Here is a 12,306-nt window from a genome sequence, read left to right on the forward strand (position 1 = left end):
ATTAATATAATATATGCATACATTGCTTTATAAAAGAGTTCAAGGTTTTTATATATATATAAACAAAAATAGAGGCACGCTACAGTTTTTATCACCAGTTTTTGTCACCAATGCCCACTCATCAGGTGCTATTTAAAAAACATAACTCAAATCAATAAAAACAAATATACATTTATTCAATGTTACAACATATGTGTTTTCTTCAGTGAAGCATTTCCATTTTCTTAAGATGTACCACAAACAGAGACAATCAGACCAGACCGCAAGATTAAGAAAGGACTAAATCTGAATAACCGCTGTGCATCTTGTTTTTATCATTATCTTTTAGAGGCGTGATGTTGCAAAAACTGTGTTTTGCTTAGTGCTTGTGTTTGCCATTTGCTGGCTACCCATACACCTCAGTCGGATGATTAAGTTTACAATGTATGATCCAGAAGATATCAAGAGATGCGACCTACTGAGGTAAAATATTTTATACCTATACACTATAGCAGTAGTTCTCAAACTGTGTGCCCAGGCACCCTGGTGTGCCTCGAGACATTTACAGGGGTGCTTCGGGTTGTTTGGTGGTCAGGACCAAAACAAATTATTTATGATCAAAGTGATAAAGAAAACAGTGCTGTTGGCTGCCAATCCTGAAACATATGGGCAATTAGAACCATGGCTGCCAATCATGAAACATATGGGCAATTAGAACCATGGCTGCCAATCATGAAACATGGGCAATTAGAAGCACAACTATGTCCACCACCATATAACTCAACCCAGAGGTGATAGGTAAGCACAACTTATTTAATTTTTGGACTAGGGGTGCCTTATACATATGCTGAAACTCTAGGGTTCCACTGGACTATAGTATTGCTGGTGTTTGTGCTGGGTTCTTTTTTGGGGGGTTAGGCTCATTATGTGCAATCAACTCTCTGTATAAAAACATTGGGCGGGAACATCCACAGCCCAGCTCCGCCGCCCTTCATCACACATCGCCTACATAATTATCGCATATCTAACATATGCGATAATTATGGCAAAGGACAGCTCTTGCATTAAGAGCTGTCCTTTGTGGTGAGTCAGCGGTTCCCGTCGGCTCCCCCTCCCTTACCCGATGCTGGTGCTGCTGCTGCAGCGGGGGCTGGCTCTCCTCCTCCCTGCACCCAGAAGAGGATCACAGTGCAGGGAGGTGGAGGTCACAGGTCCGGGCAGCATAGCTCTGTGCTGCCCGGACACAGGTGATGGGGGGTCGGTGCGGGGCAGCGGGGGTCGGTGCGGGGCGGCGGTGGGTCGCGGTAGAAGCCATGGGTCACGGTGACCCAACGGGGGGTGTTTAGAGCATCTCAAAATGCGGTAAAAACCCAGATAACTGGGTTTTTAACGCATTTTTAGTTTAGAGAATCTCCCCCAGAATGTTACTATTAAATACATCCTTCACTACTGTTTTTCTGCAAGCACGAGTAAGGGTTACCTGCAGCTAATTATACCCTTTTCCTATCATGGGGGACATTTACTAAGATGTGAGTTCTAATTCACATGGGATGTTGCTATGGTCAACCAATTCTGTTAAGGTCTAGCCTATCTGTTACAATAAACTACTTTACAGTATATACAAATAATATTTGCCAAGACTTTTATATTGGACATACAGTATATTTTTTTCCAATTGCAGCTTTCTTCTCATATTGAACTACATTGGTAAAAACATGGCTGACATAAATTCCTGTATAAATCCAATTGCACTTTACTTGGTTAGCACAACGTTTAAAAATGGCTTTAAGGTAAGAAGAGGCCCCTTTCATATTGTTATACAGTATTGTCATTGGATATAAACACATTGTGCAAGCCCTATGAAGCAAGCGTGGCAAAATACATGTGAGTTCTGTTGCGTGTATGTACAGGTTGAGTATCCCGTATCCGGGCATCCCGTATCCAAAATATTCCAAAAAAACATGTTTTTTTGGAATAATAAAAAAAAAAAATGTACCCCCCCATACCCTTTTTTTATACTTACCAAGTCCCCCGGCGTCCACGACAGGCCTTCAGCATCCTCTCCGTCATCTCCAGCGGTCCCAGGAGTGCATTGCGCGAGTTTGTGCGCGCGCCGGTGTCGTCACCGGCGCGCCTGGAAACTCGCACATTGCACTGCTGGGACCACGGGAGATGCCTGAGATGGTGCTGGAGGCCTGCCGTGGACACCGGGGGACAAAGTGGACGCAGAGGGACCATCGGGGCACCACCAGGTAAGTATGTTTAAAAAAAAATATTCCAAAATCCGGAAAAATCCCTTATCCAGAATGCTCGTGGTCCCGAGCATTTCGGATAATGGATACTCAACCTGTATTATAAATAATAGATGGATAGATAGATATTGATATTTATATAGAAATTAAAGTTAGTAAATAGCACAGTGCTCTATTAGCTGATATCACACGTTCTACTCCTCTTGCTAGAAAATATTAAATTGACAGTATTTTGACAAGTGTATACGCACTTCTTATCAAATGTAGTAATTTGTGTATAAGTTTTTGACATGTGTCAGAATTAAATACCCTGTAACCACATGTCATGAGAATGCTCACAGACTTTACATGAAAGGACTGGTCTTTTGCAACACAGTGACCTGTCTACTCATATAATTATATTTGTCAGATTAGTGCTGATTAATGCTGCATGTAACCAGGGCAGACACATACTGTAAACTCACAAAATAATGATTGATGGTGTCACTCCCCCTTTCCCTGCCATAATGAAGATAACATAGTTGGGAACAGTAGCAGAACTAGCAAATATATGCTTCCCCCCCACCCTCTTGTGGAGAAAAGAGATTACAAATGTAATTCCTGTTGCATTTATTACACTAAGAAACTAATAGTGTAATAAATGCAACACAAATTAAATTTTTAATCTCCCGATTTGAGAACAAGCACAAATTCCCAGTACTCCTCGCAGCTTACTACCCCCTTCATAGCACACACTGACCCCCTCTCAGCTCACTGCCCACTGCACTGAACCGCTATCTGCGAAATGCGGTATCATGATGGACACTGAGAACTCGAGGCAAGCAAGAGGTCGCAGATAAAGGCCAGTATTCAATGCCTCAGATTTGCCGTAGTTTACAGCGAATCTGTCATTTATCAGGGCTAACGGCGAATTTTTCCTCTGAAAAAATGATTCTCCCTATTCAATGGAGACAATTCGGCGCAAGTGAACAGCGAATGTCTGCCGATTCGCCGCGCGCGATTCGCCGGTGGTTTTCAATGGGGTTTTTAGTCAAATTCACCGAGAGTGTATTCAATGCTCAAATGGAAAACTGCTTTCTCCAGTGATTTTCGCCATGATTCACCATTTTGCATTCGTCATCTTTTTTAGGAGAACTGGAATGTGATTTTTTAAAATAAAGGGGTTTTTATTTTTTTGGGTGTCAAAAAATCTGAATTGTTTTTCTGTGAAGGGGTATGCTATTCTTATTCATGTGCTTGCAGCACATGAATATATATTTAATTTTTTATTTTACACATTCGCCAGCAGGGGTCCACACTGGTCTCGATCATTAAATATGCAGGATTGGGACCAGTGAGTGCAGCATCTTCTTATCCCAGTCCCCTGCCAGCTCTCTGGGGGCTCTCCCTGTGTCCCTGCCAGGCTTCCATCTCCCTGCCTGCCGCCATCCCCCGGCTCCCTGCGGCATTCGCCGGGGGGGGTTAAAATTTGCCGCCAGAGGCAGCGAGCCCCTGAGGCGTTGAATAGGGGGTGAGGGAGGGCTGGCAGCAAATGCACCAGCCCTCCGGAACCTGGTGAATGTGCAGCAAATCCAAAACAATGAATTAGGTCATTGAATACCTGCCAAAGAGTGAATGGTAACCCAGCAGAGCAGATTAATGAAATATGTCGCAAGCACTGGGAATCGGGAAAGAGGGCACTGCCAACTCACAGTGAGCACATCATCACATCATAATCAAGCACGATAACAAAAAATTCTCTCTGATATAACATGTGCAGAGAGAGTTAGATTTGGGTGAGTTATTTTGTTTCTGTGCAGGGTAAATTCTGACTGATTTATATTTACACTGCAATATAGATCAGTTTGCAGTAAAAACCCCACCCAAATCTAACTCTCTTTGCATATGTTACATCTTCCCCCCTGAAGTGCACATGGTTTTGTCCATTAAAGAGAGAATTTGCTTTTGCGAGTGAACCAGAATCAGGTCCTATGTTATGAGTATGTGAGGATCTCAACAAATTAACACAGAAAGATTATGGTGTCAACTGTATCTGTATTTGTGATGTTTTGCTTTTTTTTGTTTCAGTCATGTTTATGTTGCTGGTGTCAACCCAAAGATGAAATGAATTTGGAAGAGAAGCAATCCTGTATAAAGTTTAAAGGTCATGAACATGCATATGAGACTATCACTCCTGTAAAAAAGGCCATTCTCTATGAAACAGAAGATATCTCAATTTAATTGAAGTCAATATTAAATTGACGAAGAGCAAATGTAAGAGGGATTTATATATCTGAGTTGGTCACCTGAAACCTTAGTGCTCATATTAAAAATACACATGAAATCACTCACTACATATTGTACTGTATAAGCACTTAAAGTCTGCCATCCTCATGTTCCTTTTAAGTTTAATATTGTATATCCAGAATATTTTTAGCATAACTTTTAAATTGTAAATAACTCACCCACTTTATCCACTTTTGTATGTGTGTTGCCTCTTTTGATGGGGGTTGAGTATGGGATGCCATCGCTGACAGCAATATCAGCAGTCATTAGGCCAACCTTGATGGCCACAATCCCAATAGTTTTAGGGTAAATATACTAACATTCTCTCCTCTCTCCCCCTAACCCTCCATGCCTGCAGTCTAAGCCCAAACCACAGCCCAAAAAAATCCCTTCTTCCCCGCATCCTAACCCTCTCTGCCCACCACTTAACCCTAACCTACCCCAGATACAGGGCCAGATGCACTAAGCTTCAAAAGTGATAAAATGGAGAGTGATAAACAGCAAGCCAATGTCAAGCAGGAGCTGATTGGCTGGCTGTTTATCACTTTTGAAGCTTAGTACATCTGGCCCTCAGTACTTACATTTGGGATATTGGATGTCAGGATTCAAGCATCAGTACTCTGATAGGTGGTGTTGGGATTCTTCTGCCCTCCGACTTCCTGAGCGTTGAGATACCAACCACATTCCCTTTTGAGGTCTTCATATCATGACAGCTGCAATAAATGATAAAGGAACATGAACATCAAAGTTGTGACTATCATTTACCAAGGTTAAGAAAATTTTGCAACATAATGTATGCTCTTTTGGGTAAAAAGAGTACCAGGGCAGAGATTCCAAGTAAATATATTAGAAATATAAACATTGTCATATAACTAAAATAAAGGAACACTAAATATTTACAGTAATATACAATGAGAAATGAGTGTATACAGTATACAGGTACAGTAGTCTATAGGGCATCTCTTTGTGCTGTTTGTTTATCTGCCTATTACAGTAGGCAGATGCTGCTCCCACCTTCTTAGGGCTGGATTCAGTAAAAGCCCCATACACTATGCAATTTACCTGCAGTTTGGTCTCTTTTCCTGTGATTACTGAGATCAATTGCAAGGAAAGAGCCCAAATGCAGGTGGATGACAGCAGATCCGATGTGATGCGAGGTCCCTTGCACATCGTACTGAAGCCTGGGAGTCGCACTGGCTGCACAAGCAATCTCTTGGGCTACTTGCAAGCCAGGAAGGCTTGGCTGGGATTGCATGCGATATATCACATGCAAAAGGACCTCATGCTGTATATCCCATACAATCCTGCCTCCTGGGACCTTCCCGGGCATCTCAAAGGGGGATTGTGGGTGAATTATCTGAGGGTAGAAGTATCCCATATATATGTAGATGTTTCATTTACCATGTGAAGAAAAGGGTGATAGTCTTGGGCTATTATGCTCAAGCCTATTCAATTACAACCCCTTTTTATAGAATGAAACTGTTGCGGCTGTCGAGCATTATCCAATAGGTTTCCGAATAAGCACCCATAGCTTTGGGTTAATGCATCTGTGGCACCTTCAAGGCCACTTACTTTCTATCCAACCCTCTTTTGGGATCGAACAGAAATTCTCATAAAGTGCGGCCTGAGGGCTTACCATGGGCTGTAATTGAATAGCCCTGACCAATTAACATGCAGTTGATTGCTGCTGCTAATTGAATATAGCCCACAGTCTGTGAGCAGAATATGCCTTATGTAGTTAATGCATAGAAGACACCAGAAATTATGGTCACTTCCTTGGCTAACTGAATCAGTCCCCTAATTGAGGTGTATTTTTTATTGTTATTTTTATTCATTGGAGTCAATTTAATTACGGACAAAATGCAGGTGATGCCCACGATGTGCCAGCAGTAATGGAATGCTTTGATTTCACCTCAGATTTTACCATAAATCATATATTATCTAGCAGCTTCACAGTGGTGCACAATATTAACATGAATAATTTAAGGGCTATTATATGTGTGGCTCAAGACTGCACTATTTGCCAGCATCACTTCCTGTTACCAGCATCACTTCCTGTTGCCAGCATCACTTCCTGACAAATTTTACCCTTTTATGTTTGCATTTAACAACTATTAATGTCTCTACAGGTTTTGTGGTTTAAAGTAAATGAATGAAATGTGTATTATGATGGAAATTTATGCTGACTTCAAATGTTATAGACAAAAGAAAATGAGAAACAATATGTGACAATCCATCAAAAGTATACATTGATAAATATTTACCCATGTGCATTACTAGACAGTTATTGGCACCATGTTATATATAAATATATAATGATAGTGTGGAGCCCCCTACTGCTACTATAGTATTTATAACATAACTGTGCTATGTTGTTCAGGATGGAAGCAGTTATACGCATGGCCCCTAAGGAGAATCCACAGATGTCTATCATTGCATTATACACTCCAAAGAAAATATACAGACTATGCTGTGTTTATATGACATGTCGTTCTCTGAGCTCCTAAATTTGAAGCTGATAGGTTTGAGATTGGCAGTCTCTCAAGCAAAAAAAAAAGAAAAATAAATTAAATGAAATTGCTACAGTTTTTTAATTGATAATATGTAGTTCAAAAGCTAAGTAATGGACTTCATTTGGTCATTAGGTGTATTCTTGTCACAATTATACTATGGATTCTGTATCTGTATGAATGGATTTTATATTCAAAACGGGTAAATGCTAATTATTTAACAAAGTTATTTTTCACAAAGTAAAGTTCATTTTGTATTATTTTATTAAATAAAAGAAAATTCATTTAGAAAGCAAATTAAATGTGTCTATATAGAACTTTTATAATGCAGTACATGCAAATTAAATAAACTGCCATTAAAGCTATTTTAGTTACATTGACGTTTGTGCTTATTCATTATGTGATGCTTGTTCTATACTTCAATATAATATGAAACATTAATGTAGAATATTCTGAAAAATATATTTTTTAGCGTGTGTGATTTTGCTATGGGCAACCAATCAGATCATGTCTACTATCTTCTAAAGGGTGCTAAATAAATAAGAAGTAGATTCTGATTGGTTGCCCATAGCAGCATCACCTGTGAAGTAAAATACACATCTTAGTAAATTCCCCCCTATTTCTGGCAGGGTGCATTATGGGGCTGTAGACAGACAAGCCAAACAAAGCACCTAGACTAATCTTCTGTGTATAGGGAAGGAAGGAGCTCTCAGGAAGAAGAATTCTAGAGCTTTCATGAACAAACACCAAAGGTTGGTTCCAATGAGTGAAATGATCAATGCCCTGGTCTAGCTGACTGATCTTATAACCAGTTGAACTCTTTTAGATTGATCGTAGGGACTGTGTGAATGTTGGCTGCCATCCTAACAACATAAGCAGACTATGAAAACCAAAGTTACATAAATCCTGATTCAGAGTTGCACACAATATTGACTGTGGATGCAGTGCTTTGCTACTATTAATGCTCCAAAACCATAATTCATATGCACTACATTGGATTATCAAAATCATACGCTCACTCAATCTATTCTCAGAGTGAGTGACAGAGAGTCAGTGTTCAGGGGTTGTAAACTAGGATGAGCCAAGTGTGTTAACACCATTTTCTGGACATACCATGGTCAGCAAGTGCAAATTTGTATACAACTGGAAGTATCTAGTTCAGGCATGTCCAAACTGTGGCCCTTCAACTGTCGTGAAACTACACATCCCAGCATACCTTGCCATCGTTTTAGAATTCCCTAATAGCAAAACTGTGGCAAGGCATGATTGGACTTGTAGTTTCCCAAACAGCTGGAGGGCCATAGTTTGGACATGCCTGATCTAGTTGATAGATCTACAGTAAAAAGATAGCCAATAGGTCATTACCTGATGGATAAATCTGGCAGGTTTAGGCCCCGTTTCCGGCAATTTCCATTGTGCTAGTCTTGTAAACAGACCAAGTGATCAAGATGGAAATGCCACAATAACTAAGCAAGAAGAAACTGTAAAGTACATATATGAAACACATCATTACAAAGAAGGGGATGCGATTTAGAAGCATTTGCATAAAACATGCTTAAATGTATTTACACCCATACATGCCGTACTTGCCTACAATTTACTGTTCGGGAGAAGCCTGTAGAGGAAACACTGATGTGCTATTAGGGGTGGTTGGGGTGGACACAGATGTCATTAAGCTCCAAAAAGAAATCCCCCCCCAATCAATTATAACCCTAGTTTACATGGTGCCAGCTATATATATGCAGTGGCATCACTAGGGGGTCATAGGGGGTGAGGGTCACACCGAGTGGTAACACCAAAGTGCATACTCCTGCTCAGTGACAGGACCCGGGTAATCTGCACTGTAACACTACATACAGCACCTGGTTCCTGTCACAGTGTGTGAGCCAGTACTGCACCCAGATCAGTTTTCAGGGAAGGCCACATCTACTGGACTCCTGAAGTGACCAAGTAGGAGTTTGGGCTATGAAGCCATGGCCACTTCAAGTGGAGGCCACAACCCTACCCACAAAGCCATGCAACCTTTTGCAGATGCACACATTTTGTGTGTAAACATCATGGTCTCCCACTCCAGGGTTCACCGCAGGTAAGGAGAAAAAAAACCTTTTTATCAATAATATACTGGAACTTTTTGTGTGTCTGTCAAATAAATACATGAGGATCAACTCAAATTTTGATGATATTTACTCCAGCCCTCAGATGATATGTTATGTAATACATCTTTTGACAGGCATGCCAGATTGGGTCTCCCCAGTTGAAAAAATCTTTACTGTGCTCATCCTGCATTGGTATGCCCATTTTCTCCCCATTCTTCCCATGCTCTCGAAACACATAGAAACAGCCCATGTGAATTAGAACTCCCATCTTAGTCAATTTCCCCCAAATTTCCCCCATAGTGTATCAGGTACTATGGTAACAGGCCTTTGACTGGCTATAAGTGTTGTGTTTATTACTGACTATAGTATCCTGTCTGTTAGCCAATCAGTGGCATGGCTGTTGATTGGCTCCCAGACATGGTTAATCACTGGTCTATTACTGTAGCAGATGTGGGTTCTGTCACTTGCAGGGTGAAGAGCTAAAGGTGTATATATATATAAAGCTTTTATCAGTCCGGGTGCGATGCTGGATGACCTCCCGACGGTCACATTGAAAGGTTTCCCTGGCTGTGGCATACCTCTCTGCTAGTGGAGCAATGTGATGGTTTCTCCTTCTGAGTGCAATTCAGACTTTGGGAGAAATTCAGACCTGATCACAGCTGTGCGATTTTGCAAGGTGAACGATTATTAAATTACTGTGCATGTGTATGGATCAAAGCAAGCATGTTCAAGGCCATTCAGTGGAAAAAATCTGGTGCAGAACCTACAGGCAGAGTAGGTTCTGCATTACGCACAGACTGGGACAAATCATACGCTGGTGAGCGAGTTGCAAATAGAATTGCAGGTAGACGCCGATCGAAGTGATTTTTAAAAGCCATTTGCTAAATTGCACAGTGTGGGTTAAACTCTGTTTGGGTGGTGGCGTTCTGATCAGAGGGCTTTAAATCACCATGCTACAATCAGGTCTGAATAACATAATTTGTACACTCACTTACAATGCACCCATTCCCCTACCATTTACATATCTGACCTTATCTTCCTATACACTACCTCACACCCTCTTCTTTATACAAATACCACCTCTCCTGTCTTGCCTCTAAGATATTGGCTGTGCTGACCCGTACCGCTGGAATTCTCTACATCTCCATATCAGACTCACTACCTCTCTACAAAACTATAAATGGGTTATCAAGATCCACTTCTTCATCAAAGTCAGCCATCTCTTATCCGAACCTCTGTTCTGTGCTCACTGTATTCCCCCTCTGTGTCACCCCTGTCTGTGTGTCCCCTCTCACAGGCCCATATCCATCTCATATGCTTTTTCTTCTCTTACCAAGTCTATTTTATTCTCCATACTCCCTGGCACATAACTGTTTCTGCCACCCTGATGCAGCAATATTTATATACCATAAACTTGTCCTAAATTGTCTTTTACTAGAAGTCTTTTTTTTTTTTGCTCATGTTTATGTACTTTGTTAGAAAAACACACGGATGACCGGTTGACTGGTTGCCAGTGGTCAAATTCATGACAGGGGTATAAGTATACTGATCTTGTCCCTGTCCCCATAACCCGTCCTGCTGCCTAACCCTAAGCCCACCCCCACCATGATTTAATCCTAACCCTCCCCGTTACTGCCTAAACCTAACCTTTCTACCCTCCAGGCTAAACCTAATCACCCCGCCCTGCAGCCTAACCCTAATCCTCCCTCCCTGGAGCCTAACCGTAAGTCAAACCTAACCCAAACACCCCAGCCTAATGCCACATACTTATGATTGGGATGCTGGATATCAGGAATCTGGCATTGGCAACTCCCTCAATTTCAAGATTCCAGTCTTTTGGCCGTGAGTTGGGATTCTGGCATTGCTATTCTGACTGTGGGCATCCTGGCAGGGATGGTAACTGTATCCCCTTTATAAAGAAGTGCGGAACCCATGTGTCAGCATATTAATAAACAATAATAATGATAAAAAATACAGGTGACCCCTACCCAATTTTTCCATATATTTATTGTATGAACCAGGACCAGTTTACAGATGCTTTGGGGAATGACCGCCCACACAATGTTTTTCAGATTTTAAAGTCTTTCTTTACTTTTTCACCCAGAAGCGTGATCTGTGCGACACCCGATCTGTTCAGGCTCCTGCAAACACACTGCACATGGGGAGATTTATTTTGAAATTATATTTTGTCCCACGTTTTCTCAATGTTTCTAAATATCCGGGATTTAATATTTTCTATTGGCTGTACTTGCGAGTTGGTTTGATGGTGTGTTGTCTTCAATTTGCAGATTTAAATGTGTTTTGCAGTTCAAATAATGATTTTACTTCTGGGTTTAACTTTAGTAAATGTCAAAGTTTGGTTGGTTTGAGATATATTATCTTCCCAGGCTGAGAAGTACCACCCTCATCAACATAATGAAAATCCACTTTTCTGCATATGGCATTCCGAGCAAGCTACTTACTGACTGTGCCATTGTTTGTGTGATGACTTCCACCAAGTCCAAAGCCCACTAGTTGAGAACAATGCAGGATAATCTGTAGAGCTCCCGTTCGTGATAAAAATGCCCATCATTTCAAGCCATTGGCCTGTTGACAACTATGTCAGATTTGATTGAGTAAGAATTGTACAGGGATCTTCCAACTACAGCAACAGATACTGTATATGGTGCAGCCTGTTGTTGTTTTGTTGAGAGTGTAACAGATGCCACCTCCAAGAGGTGTGAAAACAACCTCCACCCCACCCCACCCCTGACACTGACCGAGGGTGCCAGAACACCCACCATAATGGAGTCCTCACAAAAAGCAACTATTGGGGTACAGAACAATATCATGTCATTACCCATTAGTGAACCTTTCCATATACTGGGCATACCACATCCTTTTTCAATGTCACCAGAAGCCAGATGTATTAAGCTGCAAAAAGTGGACAGTGATAAACACCCAGCCAATCAGCTCCTACCTGTCATATTGCAGGTGCTGTTATATATGCAGGTGCCCATTTAGAGGTTGATTCCATTGTCTCTGGGAGTTGCACCCCTGCCCTACGGATGTTTTCATACACTTATGGGTAACGTTTCAAAGTATTACAATACAATACAAACTTTAGAGTTCTCCTAATCGGGACGGAGCCACGGGCATGTGGGCATGGCCTCTGTGAAGGGCGGTGTCATATCAATCTTTTTGGAACTGTGAACTTCCTGAGCA

At 41.4% G+C, this 12,306-nt stretch overlaps 1 protein-coding gene across 1 annotated transcript in view; it reads left to right on the forward strand.

Moving 5' to 3' along the window:
* Positions 1-7,386, forward strand: part of EDNRB (endothelin receptor type B) — a 31,109-nt gene extending 23,723 nt beyond the window's left edge. The window contains exons 6-8 of the mRNA XM_083168817.1: positions 329-462; positions 1,661-1,769; positions 4,299-7,386. Of these exons, the coding sequence (XP_083024943.1) occupies positions 329-462; positions 1,661-1,769; positions 4,299-4,451 (396 nt within the window). The 3' untranslated portion in view covers positions 4,452-7,386. The remainder of the gene's footprint in view (positions 1-328; positions 463-1,660; positions 1,770-4,298) is intronic.
* The last annotated feature ends 4,920 nt before the right edge of the window (positions 7,387-12,306 follow it).

This window comes from Crinia signifera, chromosome 2, assembly GCF_055691185.1.
Source record: "Crinia signifera chromosome 2, ASM5569118v1, whole genome shotgun sequence".
Classification (NCBI taxonomy): domain Eukaryota; kingdom Metazoa; phylum Chordata; class Amphibia; order Anura; family Myobatrachidae; genus Crinia; species Crinia signifera.